The following is a 21415-nucleotide window of genomic DNA, read 5'->3' as shown; positions in this document are numbered from 1 at the left end:
GAGTACTCGCTATGGACCAACTGAGTTCTCCAAAATTAACCACAATTCATACAAAAAATATGGTGTATAATGGTAAGTATTCCACTGTAATGCAGCAATGGACCAACTCATGTTTGGACACGAACATATTGTAAACCGATCAATGCTCGTTTTTAACGATTGCATGGATTACTCTGATGTAATCGATTAAAGCTTATCAATCTTCCAACTCTTGCTAGTCGAAGGGAAATGCTTGGTGTGATATTTATGACAAAACTTTTAAATGGATCAATTTCGAGCCCATTCCTTCTGAATGAAGTGAACTTTTGCGTTCCCTCTCGGACATCGAGACACTTCAAACCTCTTCTGCTGAAACAATGTAGAACGAATTTCGAAAAAAATGAACCTTTTCGGCGTTTATGCCAAGATTATAACTCTCACTCAAACACATTTGATAGCTCGGACTCCCTTTTTTCTATAAAAAAGTTTGTTCTCACCTCTCTAAATTAATGTATAATACGTTTGCTTCTGTTCTCTTTAAGTATTACGCTTGGCTGATGAAATTTCTTCTGTAGCTGAGCAGTCTCAGATCGTGACGCTTGACAAACCGCTGCCCATCAAAGACTCGGCAAAATAAAAAAAAAAAAAAAGTTATTATATATATATATAAATCGATCGCGTGAACAGGATTAGCCTGGTTTCATTGGGCCACTTGAGGGCAGCGCGCTGCCACAACGTCCATTAAAAAAAAAAAAAAAAAAAAAAAAATGCGGAGCTGGAGTATATGGTCCGGTCCTAGGACATCGCAATGTTAATTGGACCATATTTTTTGTATGAATTGTGGTTAATTTTGGAGTACTCGGTTGGTCCATAGCGAGTACTCCATACATGCATGCATGGAGTACTCGGGATTTTTGCAGGGTAGCTGTTTCGATTGGCGGTCGTAGTGTCAAAAAAATAAAGCCGTCAAACTCGGATTTCGAATAGGCGCACAGCAAATTGCAGGAAGTGTCATTTTGCGTTGCAAATAAACATCGCAACATGTTTCACAACATTAGCAGATGAAGCAACATACCCTTAACAGCTGTAAGCAGTCAACATTTTTGTAATTCCTTTTTGTTTACTTATATTCTGACTGGTTTAATTTAATTTATTTATTATTACGGCTGTTTAGGCCTAAAACTTAAACTACTAAGTACAATTCATTATTATATCATTTATTTCTATTGAATATGCTGTTGGAATGCCATGTGATTCCGATCAGCATATTTACTGGCGTAACAAACGGACGAGTCTAGGAGCCAGTCATTTAAGGAAGGTTGGAAAGGACGCGTTTCCAATCCTCCAGGGCTCCCAGCTTAAGGCAACAAAATTTGGAACTTATATTTTTCAATTATATTTGTATTTTAAGCTGTCGGAATGTATTGGTCTCCGATCAACACAGCTAAACATGTCTTTGGATGTTGGAAATTGAAGTGTTCGCAATCACCCCTCAACTTTGTTTAGTAAAGACGCTGTCGGAACGCATGAAGATTCCGATCAGCACATCTCAAAATATATTGGGAGGTTGAAAAGGACGTGTTTCCAATCCCCCCTGCTCCAACTTTTGTTTGACCTTATTTTGGTTACACATCATATAATTTTATTGTTATATTAATGCTGTCGGAATGCGAGTGATCCCGATCAGCAACAGTAAATATAGGCTGAAAATACCGAGTTCCAGCGAAATTTGTTGTTGGAACTGTCTGGAGTTACAGGTGGCGACTGATTTTCTTTTCCTTAGGGCCGGGTGCATTGTATTTTGCTGCTACCAGTATTACCATTCCCTTTTCGCGCTCCAGTATCGGTATGTCATGTAAAAAATAAAAGAAAAAAAAACTATCTTATTGGAAGGGTTTTACAATGCTCCAATAAACTTTTTTTAAAGGTATTGAAGTTATTACTACTTTTTATGTGATTAGGAAGTTCATTGAAATATTTCAGGCCCTTATAAAATATATTTTGCTTGTCCACTTCTGTTTTGAAAAGAGGTAATCTAAAATTATTGTTTTCTCTGATTAAGTATGAATGTACATCATTTACATATCTAAGCTTTTCGCTGAGGTATGTTGGTAATTTACCGTGCTTAATATTAAATACAAATTTCATACTGTGGTAGAATATGAGCTGTTTTATACTCAACCAGTTTAGTGCTTCTATCATGTTATTAATGGGAGTATCATACCTCATGTTTAATATAAATCTCATAGCTTTATTTTGCATAACTTGTGCCTTGTCTACCTGAGTTACATTGGCCATAAAGAATATTGTGGGACAATATATGAAATGCGGCTCTATGATGGATTTATACACTTTCAATTTGTATTTTCTACTGATAAATTTGCATGACCTTTTCCAAAAACCAATTTTCTTGCCTATTTTGGCAACTATATATTCAATATGATCATTAAATTTTAATTTACTATCAATCTGAACCCCTAAGTACTTGAAAGTTTTAACTTCGTTAATGTTTGAGCAAAGAGGATGAATACAATAAGAGCCGTCACTCGTTATTTTGTGGCGAGTATCTCGCTGGAAATTGAAAAAATCGATGCCGAATGTTTTCTGAGAGGGACATTTTTAATTGGCTCGCATTTATCCATGCCGTGTAGGCCCCTTGTGCAACTGTGATTTTTCGAAAGAGAATTAAATAAATTAATTAAATACAGTTGAAAAATAAACACAAATACCCCACGAAAATGTATAGAAGACATTTATAAACATCTCGCCCAAAAAAAAAGTAGCGACTACCTCTCAGTATACATCGAGTAAATGCCAAAAATATAACGAGTGACGCCTCTTATTGTATTTATCCTCTTTGGTTTGAGTTCATTATTTTTAGCTCGATATTACAAGATTCCTTATTCATCGCTCTAGATATGACCATAAAATGGGTTTTATTAACATTAAGTTTAAGCTTATTGTTACAAAGCCACCTGTATAGGGTGTTCAAGTCTTCCTGGTAGCTCTACGTATTAGCAAGAGACTGCCAAAAGAGCATTACTCCCAAAAACTTTACAAATGCGCTGCGCCACAAAAACTTTGAAATGCCAAAGCAATTAATGGCTTTTATTTGTTGCCCTAGGCATGATTCTCTCGTCAGAAATAACTACGCTTGTATTCTATAGGTCGGTTCCAATCTTGATGTACGTACTCTTCTTTTAGGGTCTGGGAGGCATAGAGCTGGACCTCCTGAAATTCGTTAAGACTTCTTGTCTATGTTGTTGTATTAACGATAAAGACACTCGTCGAAGGCGAAGGGGAGTGTTATCGATGTTGATGGTCCTTTGCCGGATATACATCCGGTACGTTCCGGTAACAAAGCACCATTAAGGTACTAGCCCGACCATCTCGGGAACGATTTATATGAACATATTAAATCTTCAATGAGGTTGTTGAGTCTGTTTTCTATTAAAACTGCAAACGTTTTCGCCAGATGTTTGGAGATTGGTGAAGTAAGTCCTTGGCTGGTACTAAATCAGAGTCTCCACTGGCGACAAATAAAGCATAGCGCCGCAAAGGACAGTGATGTGCAACTCGATGGTTGATTGCATCCAACTTTCCATATTAATTGGGTCAAAACAGACCAACGTTGTACCTGTTAATAATTGGTAACTTGCAGACATCCATCAGTGTTGTTAAATAGCCGGAATCAAATTGTACTTTTGAGTACCACCTATTCATTTATTTTTTTAAATTAAAATCTACATTTTTAATCTCACCTTAATTTATTATTTCTTCGTTTCATAATAACGTGTTTAGTCACTGCATTACCTAATTTAATATTTTTAGTACAATATTTGTTATTTATTACTTCAATAGTAGTCGAAAATCCAAAAAAGCATTAAAACACAGCCTTGCGCTGAATTTGTGCAGCATATAAAACACCAACTTTTTTGGGCGCTCTCGATAAATGTATTAAATGTGCACATATTCAGCACTAAGCTTTCGAATTTTGCTACACCGTATATAGAGTCCTACAGACGAACGACATTCTACGCCTTCACTTTTTGAATTGAGTCTCTCTAATTAAATTTATATACTAGGAGTTCATGATTGCATGTTTATATAGAAAGGAAAGATGAATGGTAGGTTTTTACTATTTTTATAATTATTTAATTTCGATTTTTTCCTTTGCATTTTCTTGTTTACTTTATCTTTATGTTAATAGTGGATATAATTTATGGTAAGTTGTGACGCGATCTCTTTATTAAGTTAATATTTTTTCGCGTTTCTAGCTATGAATAGTGTAGAGCTTAGCCATGTATCGTTAAAATTAACTTAACCCTGGAAAGTCGACAAGAATTTGCTGACAATATCCTTCAATTTGGCGTCAGAGGCTTCAGAGATTTGACCATCTTTCGCAATTTGGTCGAGCAGTGCTTGTTCGTTGGTCTTAACGTGTTGCAAGAATTCTTTTTCGAACTTGGTGATCTTAGCGGGATCCATTTTGTCCAAATGACCGCGTACACCGCAGTAGATGACAGCAACCTGTGAAAGTTGAAAATTATATATATTTGGACAACACTTGGTCTGCTATTTTTTAACCTACCTGATCTTCAATGGACATGGGCACATATTGACCTTGTTTTAACAATTCAGTCAAACGTACACCACGATTCAACAATTGTTGAGTAGCAGCATCCAAATCAGAACCGAATTGAGCGAATGCAGCTACCTCACGATATTGAGCCAATTCCAATTTCATGGAACCAGCCACTTGTTTCATAGCCTTTGTCTGGGCAGCTGAACCGACACGCGATACAGACAAACCGACGTTAATGGCTGGACGAATACCCTTGTAGAACAACTCGGTCTCCAAGAAGATCTGACCGTCAGTGATGGATATGACATTGGTTGGAATGTAGGCAGACACATCACCAGCCTGTGTCTCAATGACGGGCAGGGCGGTCAACGACCCACCACCCATAGCAGGCGACATCTTAGCAGCACGCTCCAATAGACGCGAGTGCAAGTAAAACACATCACCAGGGTAGGCTTCACGACCTGGTGGACGACGCAATAACAGAGACATTTGACGGTAGGCAACAGCCTGTTTTGACAAATCATCATAGATGATTAAAGCGTGCTTGCCCTTGTCACGGAAATATTCACCCATGGCACAGCCAGAGTAGGGAGCCAAATACTGTAGAGGTGCAGCATCAGAGGCAGTGGCTGATACAATGATGGAGTATCCCATAGCACCCGAATCGGTTAAACGTTTCACGATCTGAGCGACAGTTGATCTCTTCTGACCAATAGCAACGTAGATACAGTACAATTTCTTGCTTTCATCTTGGCCATCGTTGAATCGCTTCTGGTTGATGATGGTGTCAATGGCCAAAGCGGTTTTACTGCAAGATTTGAAAAAAAAAAAATTAACTAAACGGATGAAAAAGGTAGATTGAGTAAGTTTTTTCCAAAATTACGTTTGTAAATTCTTTTAATAATTACAATTTATGACCCATTGCATCCTTTTACGATTTATTGCTTCATGTATAAAAATTATTTTTTGTTGCATTCCAAAGACTACGTTGCAGGGACAACTGAATAGTTCGCGGAACAAAACTCCTTTGTATTTTTTACTCGAGGTATCAATCTGACTAATGCAGTGCAAGTGTAGGTTAGTTAGTTTTTTGTTTCATACAATATATTTCTTTGCTATAAATTTCTTTAATAAAGGCAAGAAACTTTTTTTATTAAAAATATGCCTGCGAAAACTATAAAAATGTAAAAAGCTTCAAAAACCAATCAAGTAAAGTTTTTCCAGATGTACACTAAAAACTCATATTGTTAAATAAGTAATAATAGAAGTTATCTACAAAAAATGTTTCTTTCTACATATTTCTTTCTTACCAAACAGATTTGACCTTTGAAATTTTGCATATACGCTCTCAGGGAGGTACCCACCGTGAATTAATTAGTGATTACTGTATAGTCTACCCATTCACAGTACTGTGTTTCTAGATGTTGCGTTAAAGTTTCTAGCTGTACTTACCCAGTCTGTCTGTCACCGATGATCAATTCACGTTGACCACGCCCAATTGGTACCAAGGAATCTACGGCCTTGATACCAGTCTGCATAGGTTCGCGCACAGATACACGTGGAATGATACCAGGGGCCTTAATACCAACACGGAAGCGGTCCTTTGTGTTGATTGGTCCCTTACCATCAATGGCATTACCCAAAGCATCGACAACACGTCCTAGAATTTCATCTCCTACTGGCACATCTACAATAGCGCCGGTACGCTTGACAATATCACCTTGCTTGATCAACTTATCATTACCAAATACTACAACACCGACGTTATCGGGTTCCAAATTCAAGGCCATACCCTTTAAGCCGGAAGAAAATTCCACCATCTCATCGGCTTGAATATTGTTTAAACCATAGACGCGAGCAATACCATCACCAATGCTCAACACGCGACCGGTTTCCTCCAAATCCGCTTTAGGTGCAACGCCCAAGATGCGTTCCTCCAATATGGAAGAGATCTCAGCACTGCGTTGAGTGGACGCGACATGAAGTTTACGTGCAGCTAATGAAGCAGCTGGGTATGCGGCCTTGCAGGCGACCTGAAAATGAAAACACGGAAAACATTGAAATCTTAATTTTTGTATACTATGTGTCGGTCCTTATGTAATGGTAAAGAATACATCAGACTTCTATACAACAAAGGATGATTATGGGTTTATACACGCCCTAACTTATTGTTTATGGTCCTGGTCCAACAAATTTGACAATTGTTCTGAAAATTGAATTAATCAGGCTTTTTCTCAAATCATTTAATGAACTCTAATCATAACCTCAAAATCGCTCGTTCTGCTTTCGTTCAGATTCCAGCAACGAAGGGTTGTGCGGTACTCGGAGGATTGGGGGTGTTCACCATAAAGGTCATTATGTAATTGAAGTAAATTATATTTTTAGTTTCCAAAAACTTAGGTATCCTTTGCGGATAGCCGGGATATTCTTCAGTACCTGTCACGTATTATGTAACTCTTCATTCCAGTCCCTTTACCGATAGAAACACACAATGACACCTATACGTTGCGTAACTTTTCCAATTCGAACACTTTTTATTCCCTTATTAAATATTCAACTTAATGAATAATAAACAAATTCCAAGGCATATGCTTTGCCAATTAAATGTAGCAATATGCACTATTTCTTATGGATGATACGTCTGAAAATATTTTCGCATGTTCAGTTATTTTTGTACCGACAAATTACCTGTGTAGCTGCTTTTGGCAAACCACGCGCCACAGATGAGGCTAAACGTGCAGAAATCATAGACATTTTACTTTAGTTTTCTCTAATTTCTCCACCAAGTTAAATTAAAATTCTTTTGCACCCAACCACAATTCCCTCTACTATTTTTTACAAGATGGATAGTTGACGGCTGTCTATTTCACGTTCAATCTATTCGCAAAGTAGCACGATTTCCCGACGTTCATTGCTTCGTTAAGTTTGGATGAAAGCATTTGACAAAGTAACGAGCAGTGTTGCCAGGTTCGCCTTTTCGAGGCTAGAGTTAAAGCCAAATTAAACTTCCTTAACCCTAACGCCATAGTCGTAACCATACCCATATCCATAACCATCTCAATGTGATCGATTAATGGTGCCTTAACCTAAAAATCGTGAAAATTTCATAAAAATGAATAAAAATGATGAAAACGCAAAAAATTACAAACATATTCCACAAAAAATAAGTATCTTAGTCATAACGTATCCAAAACAATGAAGAAAATCTAAAAAAAGTTATTAAATTCACCAACTCAAATATTTTTAGGTTATGGATATGGCGAGAAACCAAAAACCAATTGATTGGCTATGGCGTTAGCGTTATGGTATGGCACCATTAATCGATTACATTCCTTTCCATAAGGTAGGTTCGATCAGCTGATTTATCTGGTTATGGCTTTATGGTTATAAGTCACCATTAATTCGCCCTTTAGCCTTTTTTGCCTTTAGCTTCGAAATTTTTTGTTTAGCTTCGGGACTTTTTTCTAGCCTTTTTTACCCCGAATGTATTTTTAAAAATTTCTAAAATAAAATAATTTCAATAGTTCCTGTGAACACCTAATACCTAATAATATGAGTTCTTTACAAAAGATTAATTCTTTTTCTGCTGAAAGTTCGTTGAAAATTTCTAAGCCAGATGTATTTTCTTACTTTGAAAAAAAGAAGTATAGTTATTCTTCAAGTCAAGAATATAAAAAAAATTTAATGAATTAACTAAAAAATTCCTGGCCTTTTTTTAGCTTCTTTTTTTCTAAATTTAGCCTTTTCTAACCTTTTTTTTTGCCAATCTAGCTTCTTTTTTTTGCATCACCTGGCAACACTGGTAACGAGTAATGGCCAACTATAAATCGGAGGTTGCCAGTTGCAAATTTTGGAGTATGTCGCTGGTGTCGCAAGGTTTCTAGGGATGGAACATGTGTAAACACGTAAATTTTCTATTGACGATTTAATGTAGATTGAGGCATGTGCAGCGACATCTATTTTTGAAAAAGTATGTTTATCAAAGGCAGCGTTGCCTAACTAAAAATAAGTAATTAACAAATTATCTGGCTCACAAATTGAACCAGACCTCCATCTGGATTTATCTGGCTCAAATCGTTTTTGTTGCATTTACATTCAAAATTATTTATCTGGCTCAGGATTTTGCCACCGGATGATAGCTAATTTTATGTTGCATTTGCATGTAAAATTTCTAACCGTATCTGGATCACGCTTCATTGGAACGTCACAATGGTGTTAGGAATTTCGTTAAGTTTTTGGATGAACGTTTGCAATATCAAGAATACTAGCAGCTTTCAAACCAGGTTGCACATATTAATTTTGAACACTATTAGCCGTTCTGTTCATGAATAATTTTTCTTCTTAGTTCGCATGGCTGGGTACACGGGTACCACAAGGCAGTTCATACGTGAGAACTACTAGTGGTACCTGGGTATCCCAGCCATGAGAACTAGTAATAAAAAACTTAACAAAAAACAATAAATAAATCTAAAGCGCGTTAACCTCCGAAGAGATCTAAGGCCGAGCTTCTCTTCCAATTTGCGTCGTGCTCCTCTTGATTTTCCCAATAAATTGCCCGGACGGGACCTACATGTTTTATGCCGACTCCCAACGGCATCTGCAAGGCAGATGAGTTTTCACTCAGCGCTTTTCATGCAGAAATACACTCGGAGCGTTTGCCAAACACTGCCGAGGGGCGACCCCGCTTAGAAAAATTGTCTTCTAATGGAAAAACCTGATTTCTAAAATTTTGATGTTGCTTTGGCCGCCAATAAAAAACTTATTTTAGTAATAACAAGTAAGGAAGGCTAAGTTCGGGCGTAACCGAACATTACATACTTAATTGAGAGCTATGGAGACAAAATAAGGGAGAGTCACCATGTAGGAAAATGAACCTAGGGTAACCCTGGGATGTGTTTGTATGACATGTATATCAAATGGAAGGTATTAAAGAGTATTTTAAGAGGGAGTGGTCCATAGTTCTATAGATGGACGCCATTTAGGGATATCGCCATAAAGGTGGACCAGGGCAGACTCTAGAATTTGTTTGTACGATATGGGTATTAAATTAAAGGTGTTAATGAGTATTTTAAAAGGGCGTGGGCCTTAGTTCTATAGGTGGACGCCTTTTCGAGATATCGCCATAAAGGTGAGCCAGGGGTGACTCTAGAATTTGTTTGTACGATATGGGTATCAAATGAAAAGTGTTAATGAGTATTTTAAAAGGGCGTGGGCCTTAGTTCTATAGGTGGATGCCTTTTCGAGATATCGCCATAAAGGTGAGCCAGGGATGACTCTAGAATTTGTTTGTACGATATGGGTATCAAATGAAAAGTGTTAATGAGTATTTTAAAAGGTTGTGGGCCTTAGTTCTATAGGTGGACGCCTTTTCGAGATATCGCCATAAAGGTGGGCCAGGGGTGACTCTAGAATTTGTTTGTACGATATGGGTATCAAATGAAAAGTGTTAATGAGTATTTTAAAAGGGCGTGGGCCTTAGTTCAATAGGTGGACGCCTTTTCGAGATATCGCCATAAAGGTGGGCCAGGGGTGACTCTAGAATTTGTTTGTACGATATGGGTAGCAAATGAAAAGTGTAAATTAGTATTTTAAAAGAGTGGGGGCCTTAGTTCTATAGGTGGACGCCTTTTCGAGATATCGCCATAAAGGTGGACCAGCGTGACTCTAGAATTTGTTTGTACGATATGGGTATCAAATGAAAAGTGTAAATGAGTATTTTAAAAGGGTGTGGGCCTTAGTTCTATAGGTGGACGCCTTTTCGAGATATCGCCATAAAGGTGGACCAGCGTGACTCTAGAATTTGTTTGTACGATATGGGTATCAAATGAAAGGTGTTAATGAGTATTTTAAAAGGCAGGGGGCCTTAGTACAATAGGTGGACGCCTTTTCGAGATATCGCCATATAGGTGGGCAAGGGGTGACTCTAGAATTTGTCGTACGATATGGGTATCAAAAGTAAGGTGTAAATGAGTATTTTAAAAGGGTGTGGGCCTTAGTTCTATAGGTGGACGCCTTTTCGGGATATCCACCATAAAGGTGGACCAGGGGTGACTCTAGAATTTGTTTGTGCGATATGGGTATCAAATGAAAAGTGTTAATGAGTATTTTAAAAGGGTGTGGCCTTAGTTCTATAGGTGGACGCCTTTTCGAGATATCGCCATAAAGACGGGCCAGGGGTGACTCTAGAACTTGTTTGTACGATATGGGTATCAAATGAAAAGTGTTAATGAGTATTTTAAAAGGGAGTGGGCCTAAGTTCTATAGGTGGACGCCTTTTAGGGATATCGCCATAAAGGTGGACCAGGGGTGACTCTAGAATTTGTTTGTACGATATGGGTATCAAATGAAAAGTGATAATGAGTATTTTAAAAGGGAGTGGGCCTTAGTTCTTTAGGTGGACGCCTTTTCGAGATATCGCCATAAAGGTGGGCCAGGGGTGACTCTAGAATTTGTTTGTGCGATATGGGTATCAAATGAAGTGTTAATGAGTATTTTAAAAGGGCGTGGGCCTTAGTTCTATAGGTGGACGCCTTTTCGAGATATCGCCATAAAGGTGGGCCAGGGGTGACTCTAGAATTTGTTTGTACGATATGGGTATCAAATGAAAAGTGTTAATGAGTATTTTAAAAGGGTGTGGGCCTTAGTTCAATAGGTGGACGCCTTTTCGAGATATCGCCATAAAGGTGGGCCAGGGGTGACTCTAGAATTTGTTTGTACGATATGGGTATCAAATGAAAAGTGTAAATTAGTATTTTAAAAGAGTGCGGGCCTTAGTTCTATAGGTGGACGCCTTTTCGAGATATCGCCATAAAGGTGGACCAGCGTGGCTCTAGAATTTGTTTGTACGATATGTGTATCAAATGAAAAGTGTAAATGAGTATTTTAAAAGGGTGTGGGCCTTAGTTCTATTGGTGGACGCCTTTTCGAGATATCGCCATAAAGGTGGGCCAGGGGTGACTCTAGAATTTGTTTGTACGATATGGGTATCAAATGAAAAGTGTAAATGAGTATTTTAAAAGGGTGTGGGCCTTAGTTCTATAGGTAGACGCCTTTTCGAGATATCGCCATAAAGGTGGGCCAGGGGTGACTCTAGAATTTGTTTGTACGATATGGGTATCAAATGAAAAGTGTTAATGAGTATTTCAAAATGGTGTGGGCCTTAGTTCAATAGGTGGACGCCTTTTCGAGATATCGCCATAAAGGTGGGCCAAGGGTGACTCTAGAATTTGTTTGTACGATATGGGTATCAAATGAAAAGTGTAAATTAGTATTTTAAAAGAGTGCGGGCCTTAGTTCTATAGGTGGACGCCTTTTCGAGATATCGCCATAAAGGTGGACCAGCGTGACTCTAGAATTTGTTTGTACGATATGGGTATCAAATGAAAAGTGTAAATGAGTATATTAAAAGGGTGTGGGCCTTAGTTCTATAGGTGGACGCCTTTTCGAGATATCGCCATAAAGGTGGACCAGCGTGACTCTAGAATTTGTTTGTACGATATGGGTATCAAATGAAAGGTGTTAATGAGTATTTTAAAAGGGTGTGGGCCTTAGTTCTATATGTGAACGCCTTTTCGAGATTTATTAATTTATTTATTTGACATAGTGGTCGTATCTGTAAGACAAAGCCTTTTTAATAAAAATAATAATAATAATAATAAAGGTGGATCAGGGGTGACTCTAGAATTTGTTTGTACGATATGGATATCAAATGAAAAGTGTTAATGAGTATTTTAAAAGGCAGTGGGCCTTAGTTCAATAGGTAGACGCCTTTTCGAGATATCGCCATAAAGGTGGACCAGGGGTGACTTTAGCATTTGTCGTACGATATGGGTATCAAAAGTAAGGTGTAAATGAGTATTTTAAAAGGGTGTGGGCCTTAGTTCTATAGGGGGACGCCTTTTCGAGATATCGCCATAAAGGTGGACCAGCGTGACTCTAAAATTTGTTTGTACGATATGGGTATCAAATGAAAGGTGTTAATGAGTATTTTAAAAGGGTGTGGGCCTTAGTTCTATATGTGAACGCCTTTTCGAGATTTATTTATTTATTTATTTGACATAGTGGTTGTATCTGTAAGACAAAGTCTTTTTAATAATAATAAAGGTGGATCAGGGGTGACTCTAGAATTTGTTTGTACGATATTGGTATCAAATGAAAAGTGTTAATGAGTATTTTAAAAGGGCGTGGGCCTTAGTTCAATAGGTGAACGCCTTTTTGAGATATCGCCACAAAGGTGGGCCAGGGGTGACTCTAGAATTTGTCGTACGATATGGGTATCAAAAGTAAGGTGTAAGTGAGTATTTTAAAAGGGTGTGGGCCTTAGTTCTATAGGGGGACGCCTTTTCGAGATATCGCCATAAAGGTGGACCAGCGTGACTCTAGAATTTGTTTGTACGATATGGGTATCAAATGAAAAGTGTTAATGAGTATTTTAAAAGAGCGTGGGCCTTATTTCAATAGGTGGACGCCTTTTCGAGATATCGCCATAAAGGTGGGCCAGGGTTGACTCTAGAATTTGTTTTTACGATATGGGTATCAAATGAAAAGTGTTAATGAGTATTTTAAAAGGGAGGGGGCCTTAGTACAATAGGTGGACGCCTTTTCGAGATATCGCCATAAAGGTGGGCAAGGGGTGACTGTAGAATTTGTCGTACGATATGGTTATCAAAAGTAAAGTGTAAATGAGTATTTTAAAAGGGAGGGGGCCTTAGTTCTATATGTGAACGCCTTTTCGAGATTTATTTATTTATTTATTTGACATAGTGGTTGTATCTGTAAGACAAAGTCTTTTTAATAATAATAATAATAATAAAGGTGGATCAGGGGTGACTCTAGAATTTGTTTGTACGATATGGGTATCAAATGAAAAGTGTTAATGAGTATTTTAAAAGGGAGGGGGCCTTAGTTCAATAGGTGGACGCCTTTTCGAGATATCGCCATAAAGGTGGGCCAGGGGTGACTCTAGAATTTGTTTGTGTGATATGGGTATCAAATGAAAAGTGTTTATGAGTATTTTAAAAGGGAGGGGGCCTTAGTACAATAGGTGGACGCCTTTTCGAGATATCGCCGTATAGGTGGGCAAGGGGTGACTCTAGAATTTGTTTGTACGATATGGGTATCAAATGAAAAGTGTTAATGAGTATTTTAAAAGAGCGTGGGCCTTAGTTCAATAGGTGGACGCCTTTTCGAGATATCGCCATAAAGGTGGGCCAGGGGTGACTCTAGAATTTGTTTTTACGATATGGGTATCAAATGAAAAGTGTTAATGAGTATTTTAAAAGGGAGGGGGCCTTAGTACAATAGGTGGACGCCTTTTCGAGATATCGCCATAAAGGTGGACCAGGGGTGACTTTAGCATTTGTCGTACGATATGGGTATCAAAAGTAAGGTGTTAATGAGTATTTTAAAAGGGAGGGGGCCTTAGTACAATAGGTGGACGCCTTTTCGAGATATCGCCATAAAGGTGGGCAAGGGGTGACTCTAGAATTTGTCGTACGATATGGTTATCAAAAGTAAAGTGTAAATGAGTATTTTAAAAGGGAGGGGGCCTTAGTTCTATATGTGAACGCCTTTTCGAGATTTATTTATTTATTTATTTGACATAGTGGTTGTATCTGTAAGACAAAGTCTTTTTAATAATAATAATAATAATAAAGGTGGATCAGGGGGGACTCTAGAATTTGTTTGTACGATATGGGTATCAAATGAAAAGTGTTAATGAGTATTTTAAAAGGGCGTGGGCCTTAGTTCAATATGTGGACGCCTTTTCGAGATATCGCCATAAAGGTGGGCCAGGGGTGACTCTAGAATTTGTTTGTGTGATATGGGTATCAAATGAAAAGTGTTTATGAGTATTTTAAAAGGGAGGGGGCCTTAGTACAATAGGTTGACGCCTTTTCGAGATATCGCCGTATAGATGGGCAAGGGGTGACTCTAGAATTTGTCGTACGATATGGGTATTAAAAGTAAGGTGTAAATGAGTATTTTAAAAGGGTGTGGACCTTAGTTCTGTAGGGGGACGCCTTTTCGCGATATCGCCATAAAGGTGGACCAGCGTGACTCTAGAATTTGTTTGTACGATATGGGTATCAAATGAAAAGTGTTAATGAGTATTTTAAAAGAGCGTGGGCCTTAGTTCTATAGGTGGACGCCTTTTCGAGATATCGCCATAAGGGTGGGCCAGGGTTGACTCTAGAATTTGTTTTTACGATATGGGTATCAAATGAAAAGTGTTAATGAGCATTTTAAAAGGGAGGGGGCCTTAGTACAATAGGTGGACGCCTTTTCGAGATATCGCCATAAAGGTGGACCAGGGGTGACTTTAGCATTTGTCGTACGATATGGGTATCAAAAGTAAGGTGTAAATGAGTATTTTGAAAGGGTGTGGGCCTTAGTTCTATAGGGGGACGCCTTTTCGAGATATCGCCATAAAGGTGGACCAGCGTGACTCTAGAATTTGTTTGTACGATATGGGTATCAAATGAAAGGTGTTAATGAGTATTTTAAAAGGGTGTGGGCCTTAGTTCTATATGTGAACGCCTTTCGAGATTTATTTATTTATTTATTTGACATAGTGGTTGTATCTGTAAGACAAAGTCTTTTTAATAATAATAATAATAATAAAGGTGGATTAGGGGTGACTCTAGAATTTGTTTGTACGATATGGGTATCAAATGAAAAGTGTTAATGAGTATTTTAAAAGGGAGGGGGCCTTAGTACAATAGGTGGACGCCTTTTCGAGATATCACCATAAAGGTGGGCAAGGGGTGACTCTAGAATTTGTCGTACGATATGGTTATCAAAAGTAAAGTGTAAATGAGTATTTTAAAAGGGTGTGGGCCTTAGTTCTATAGGGGGACGCCTTTTCGAGATATCGCCATAAAGGTGGACCAGCGTGACTCTAGAATTTTTTTGTACGATATGGGTATCAAATGGAAGGTGTTAATGAGTATTTTAAAAGGGTGTGGGCCTTAGTTCTATATGTGAACGCCTTTTCGAGATTTATTTATTTATTTATTTGACATAGTGGTTGTATCTGTAAGACAAAGTCTTTTTAATAATAATAATAATAATAATAAAGGTGGATCAGGGGTGACTCTAGAATTTGTTTGTACGATATGGGTATCAAATGAAAAGTGTTAATGAGTATCTTAAAAGGGAGGGGGCCTTAGTACAATAGGACTTTTCGAGATATCGCCATAAAGGTGGGCAAGGGGTGACTTTAGAATTTGTCGTACGATATGGGTATCAAAAGTAAGGTGTAAAGGAGTATTTTAAAAGGGCGTGGGCCTTAGTTCTATAGGTGGACGCCTTTTCGAGATGTCGCCATAAAGGTGAGCCAGGGATGACTCTAGAATTTGTTTGTGCGATATGGGGATCAAATGAAAAGTGTTAATGAGTATTTTAAAAGGTAGTGGGCCTTAGTTCTATAGGTGGACGCCTTTTCGAGATATCGCCATAAAGGTGGACCAGTGTGACTCTAGAATTTGTTTGTACGATATGGGTATCAAATGAAAAGTGTTAATGAGTATTTTAAAAGGGCGTGGGCCTTAGTTCTATAGGTGGACGCCTTTTCGAGATATCGCCATAAAGGTGAGCCAGGGGTGACTCTAGAATTCGTTTGTACGATATGGGTATCAAACGAAAAGTGTTAATGAGTATTTTAAAAGGGCGTGGGCCTTAGTTCTATAGGTGGACGCCTTTTCGAGATATCGCCATAAAGGTGAGCCAGGGTTGACTGTAGAATTTGTTTGTGCGATATGGGGATCAAATGGAAAGTGTTAATGAGTATTTTAAAAGGCAGTGGGCCTTAGTTCTATAGGTGGACGCCTTTTCGAGATATCGCCATAAAGGTGGACCAGCGTGACTCTAGAATTTGTTTGTACGATATGGGTATCAAATGAAAAGTGTTAATGAGTATTTTAAAAGGGCGCGGGTCTTAGTTCTATAGGTGGACGCCTTTTCGAGATATCGCCATAAAGGTGGGCCAGGGGTGACTCTAGAATTTGTTTGTACGATATGGGTATCAAATGAAAAGTGTTAATGAGTATTTTAAAAGGCAGTGGGCTTTAGTTCTATAGGTGGACGCTTTTCGGGATATCGCCATAAAGGTGGACCAGGGGTGACTCTAGAATTTGTTTGTGCGATATGGGTATCAAATGAAAAGTGTTAATGAGTATTTTAAAAGGGCGTGGGCCTTAGTTCTATAGGTGGACGCCTTTTCGAGATATCGCCATAAAGGTGAGCCAGGGATGACTCTAGAATTTGTTTGTGCGATATGGGTATCAAATGAAAAGTGTTAATGAGTATTTTAAAAGGAAGTGGGCCTTAGTTCTATAGGTGGACGCCTTTTCGAGATATCGCAATAAAGGTGGACCAGCGTGACTCTAGAATTTGTTTGTACGATATGGGTATCAAATGAAAAGTGTTAATGAGTATTTTAAAAGGGCGTGGGCCTTAGTTCTATAGGTGGACGCCTTTTCGAGATATCGCCATAAAGGTGAGCCAGGGATGACTCTAGAATTCGTTTGTGCGATATGGGTATCAAATGAAAAGTGTTAATGAGTATTTTAAAAGGCAGTGGGCTTTAGTTCTATAGGTGGACGCTTTTCGGGATATCGCCATAAAGGTGGACCAGTGGTGACTCTAGAATTTGTTTGTGCGATATGGGTATCAAATGAAAACTGTTAATGATTATTTTAAAAGGGCGTGGGCTTTAGTTCTATAGGTGGACGCCTTTTCGAGATATCGCCATAAAGGTGAGCCAGGGATGACTCTAGAATTTGTTTGTGCGATATGGGTATCAAATGAAAAGTGTTAATGAGTATTTTAAAAGGCAGCGGGCCTTAGTTCTATAAGTGGACGCCTTTTCGAGATATCGCCATAAAGGTGGACCAGCGTGACTCTAGAATTTGTTTGTACGATATGGGTATCAAATGAAAAGTGTTAGTGAATATTTTAAAAGGGCGTGGGCCTTAGTTCTATAGGTGGACGCCTTTTCGAGATATCGCCATAAAGGTGAGCCAGGGATGACTCTAGAATTTGTTTGTGCGATATGGGTATCAAATGAAAAGTGTTAATGAGTATTTTAAAAGGGCTTGGGCCTTAGTTCTATAGGTGGACGCCTTTTCGAGATATCGCCATAAAGGTGAGCCAGGGATGACTCTAGAATTTGTTTGTGCGATATGGGTATCAAATGAAAAGTGTTAATGAATATTTTAAAAGGCAGTGGGCTTTAGTTCTATAGGTGGACGCTTTTCGGGATACCGCCATAAAGGTGGACCAGGGGTGACTCTAGAATTTGTTTGTGCGATATGGGTATCTAACGAAAAGTGTTAATGAGTATTTTAAAAGGGCGTGGGCGTTAGTTCTATAGGTGGACGCCTTTTCGAGATATCGCCATAAAGGTGAGCCAGGGATGACTCTAGAATTTGTTTGTGCGATATGGGTATCAAATGAAAAGTGTTAATGAGTATTTTAAAAGGCAGTGGGCCTTAGTTTTATAGTGGACGCTTTTCAGGATATCGCCATAACGGTGGACCAGGGGTGACTCTAGAATTTGTTTGTGCGATATGGGTATCAAATGAAAAGTGTTAATGAGTATTTTAAAAGGCCGTGGTGGACGCCTTTTCGGGATATCGCCATAAAGGTGGATCAGGGGTGACTCTAAAATTTGTTTGTACGATATGGGTATCAAATGAAAAGTGTTAATGAGTATTTTAAAAGGGTGTGGGCCTTAGTTCTATAGGTGGACGCCTTTTCGAGATATCGCCATAAAGGTGAGCCAGGGATGACTCTAGAATTTGTTTGTGCGATATGAGTATCAAATGAAAAGTGTTAATGAGTATTTTAAAAGTCGTGGGCCTTAGTTCTATAGGTGGACGCCTTTTCGAGATATCGCCATAAAGGTGAGCCAGGGATGACTCTAGAATTTGTTTGTGCGATATGGGAATCAAATGAAAAGTGTTAATGAGTACTTTAAAAGGGCGTGGGCCTGAGTTCTATACGTGGACGCTTTTCAGGATATCGCCATAAAGGTGGACCAGGGGTGACTCTAGAATTTGTTTGTGGGATATGGGTATCAAACGAAAAGTGTTAATGAGTATTTTAAAAGGGCGTGGGCCTTAGTTCTATAGGTGGACGCCTTTTCGAGATATCGCCATAAAGGTGAGCCAGGGATGACTCTAGAATTTGTTTGTGCGATATGGGTATCAAATGAAAAGTGTTAATGAGTATTTTAAAAGGCAGTGGGCCTTAGTTCTATAGGTGGACGCTTTTCAGGATATCGCCATAAAGGTGGACCAGGGGTGACTCTAGAATTTGTTTGTGCGATATGGGTATCAAATGAAAAGTGTTAATGAGTATTTTAAAAGGGCGTGGTGGACACCTTTTCGGGATATCGCCATAAAGGTGGATCAGGGGTGACTCTAGAATTTGTTTGCACGATATGGGTATCAAATGAAAAGTGTTAATGAGTATTTTAAAAGGGTGTGGGCCTTAGTTCTATAGGTGGACGCTTTTCAGGATATCGCCATAAAGGTGGACCAGGGGTGACTCTAGAATTTGTTTGTGCGATATGGGAATCAAATGAAAAGTGTTAATGAGTATTTTAAAAGGCAGTGGGCTTTAGTTCTATAGGTGGACGCTTTTCGGGATATCGCCATAAAGGTGGACCAGGGGTGACTCTAGAATGTGTTTGTGCGATATGGGTATCAAACGAAAAGTGTTAATGAGTATTTTAAAAGGGCGTGGGCCTTAGTTCTATAGGTGGACGCCTTTTCGAGATATCGCCATAAAGGTGAGCCAGGGATGACTCTAAAATTTGTTTGTACGATATGGGTATCAAATGAAAAGTGTTAATGAGTATTTTAAAAGGGTGTGGGCCTTAGTTCTATAGGTGGACGCCTTTTCGAGATATCGCCATAAAGGTGAGCCAGGGATGACTCTAGAATTTGTTTGTGCGATATGAGTATCAAATGAAAAGTGTTAATGAGTATTTTAAAAGTCGTGGGCCTTAGTTCTATAGGTGGACGCCTTTTCGAGATATCGCCATAAAGGTGAGGCAGGGATGACTCTAGAATTTGTTTGTGCGATATGGGTATCAATTGAAAAGTGTTAATGAGTATTTTAAAAGGGCGTGGGCCTTAGTTCTATAGGTGGACGCCTTTTCGAGATATCGCCATAAAGGTGAGCCAGGGATGACTCTAGAATTTGTTTGTGCGATATGAGTATCAATGCGTTCTAATGCGTTAAACGTTATATATTCTAAAATCTTTTTAAATTAGTTATACGCACTAAATATTTGTGAAAAATATACATAAAAACTCTAAAATTCAACTACAATTAGCGGACATAAATGTTCTGCAGTTATTTGATGCAAAAACATTGTAAACTACTTTTATAATAAATTTTGTATATGTGTAAAGAAGAATGGAGAAAAAATGTGACAAATGCAAAAGTAATATACGAGGAGAAGCGGCAAAAATTCGGTGTGAAGGGGTGTGTGGTAAATATTACCACCTAACAACAAAATGCTCAGGCTTGGATCAATACAGCGTCACCAAACTTGAAGAATGTGAGATGCTTAGGTTTATGTGTACTGACTGTGTGCAGTATGTACATAACGTTGATGACATCCTTAAAGATATGCAAATGGTGGTAAAGCAGAATGGACAACAATTAGCAGAGTATAGAAGTGAGTTTGATAATTCACTAAAGAAAAATGAGCGAGAGATTAAACAAGTACTTAAAGCAGTGGAAGTTGCATTTAGTGAAAGAATCAAAGCAATGCAAAAAGCTCAAGAGTCTTGCGAAATAAGTGTGAAAGAAGTAAACAAAATCCGTGAAATAGCAGAAGGGTTCAAGCGAAGCAGTGAGCAAGTATGCGAAGAGTTAAAAAGCAATAAAAATGACAATAAGAAAATGATTGAAACAATTAGTAATGAAAATAAAAAAATATGCACAGAAATAAAGAGAAACGGCAATGTTGAAGCCAAGGCATCGTATGCAGCTGTAACAAAAGCGTTGCCAGAGATTAGAAAAGTTGTTCCCTTAATAGTTAAGCCAAATACAAAGCAAGGTGCTGAAAAAACCAAAAATGATCTAAACTTGAATGTCGATCCAAAGGAGCTACAAATTACAAATATAGTAGCAAGACAAAGCGGTGTAGTGATTGTAGAGAGTGCAAATGACCATGATCGTGAGAAAATAAAAAATGCTATTGAGAACAGCCTCGGGAATAACTACAATGTGAAGATTCCTATGAAAGTGAAACCAACCGTTATTGTAACTGGTATAAATTTCAAGTATGATAATGATGAGCTTACCCAGAGAATTAAACGTCAGAATAATTGTCTATCCGAAACAGATATAAAAATTGTCAAGCAGTATGAAGTTAAAAAAAATGAGAAAATTTACTATAATGCCGTAATTGAAGTGGAGGTTGAAGCTTTTATGAATATACTAGCCGGAGAAAGGCTCAATGTAGGCTGGGAGCGGTGCAGAGTATATGATGCAGTGCAAGTACTATGTTGTTTCAAATGCAAAGGCTTCAATCACAAAGCCAGTGACTGCAAAGAAAAAGAAGTATGCACAAAATGCTTGGGTGAGCATAAATATGTGGTATGCAATAAAGAAGCAATAAATAAATGCATCAACTGCATCAGGGCAAATAAAGAATTAAATTTGGGACTGGACGAAAATCACGATTCCATGGACAGAATGTGTCCTGTGTATCAACAAAAGCTCATAGCAAGGAAGAGGAAGATTGGCTATTAGCAACCAACGAGGGAATCTGTAACCACAAAGCACAAGTCAAAAACTAAAACAAACCTGCGTAACAAAGAGCTCAAC

General features: G+C 38.4%; 1 protein-coding gene across 1 annotated transcript; it reads right to left on the bottom strand.

Annotated features, from left to right (window-relative positions):
* Positions 1-3675: 3675 nt before the first annotated feature.
* blw (ATP synthase subunit alpha blw, mitochondrial) lies at positions 3676-7465 on the bottom strand. The gene is made up of 4 exons (XM_067774815.1): positions 7253-7465; positions 6017-6597; positions 4571-5372; positions 3676-4509 (listed from the first exon to the last, which is right to left on the bottom strand). Exons 1-4 carry the CDS (start codon positions 7316-7318, stop codon positions 4300-4302), a joined length of 1659 nt encoding a protein of 552 aa, XP_067630916.1. The 5' UTR covers positions 7319-7465; the 3' UTR covers positions 3676-4299.
* Positions 7466-21415: the final 13950 nt, after the last annotated feature.

The sequence above is a fragment of the Eurosta solidaginis genome, chromosome 3, assembly GCF_040869045.1.
Source record: "Eurosta solidaginis isolate ZX-2024a chromosome 3, ASM4086904v1, whole genome shotgun sequence".
NCBI classification, from domain to species: Eukaryota; Metazoa; Arthropoda; class Insecta; order Diptera; family Tephritidae; genus Eurosta; species Eurosta solidaginis.
The sequence above is the reverse complement of the archived record's forward strand: the minus strand, read 5'-3'. Positions and strand labels throughout refer to the sequence as shown.

Bases quoted from the DNA above. Each gene is read 5' to 3' on its own strand.
- blw (XM_067774815.1), bottom strand. From the start codon at position 7,318: ATGTCTATGATTTCTGCACGTTTAGCCTCATCTGTGGCGCGTGGTTTG. The intron at 6,598-7,252 runs GTAATTTGTCGG...TTTCATTTTCAG, and splicing joins TGCCAAAAGCAGCTACACAG to GTCGCCTGCAAGGCCGCATA. The intron at 4,510-4,570 runs GTAGGTTAAAAA...CAACTTTCACAG, and splicing joins CCATGTCCATTGAAGATCAG to GTTGCTGTCATCTACTGCGG.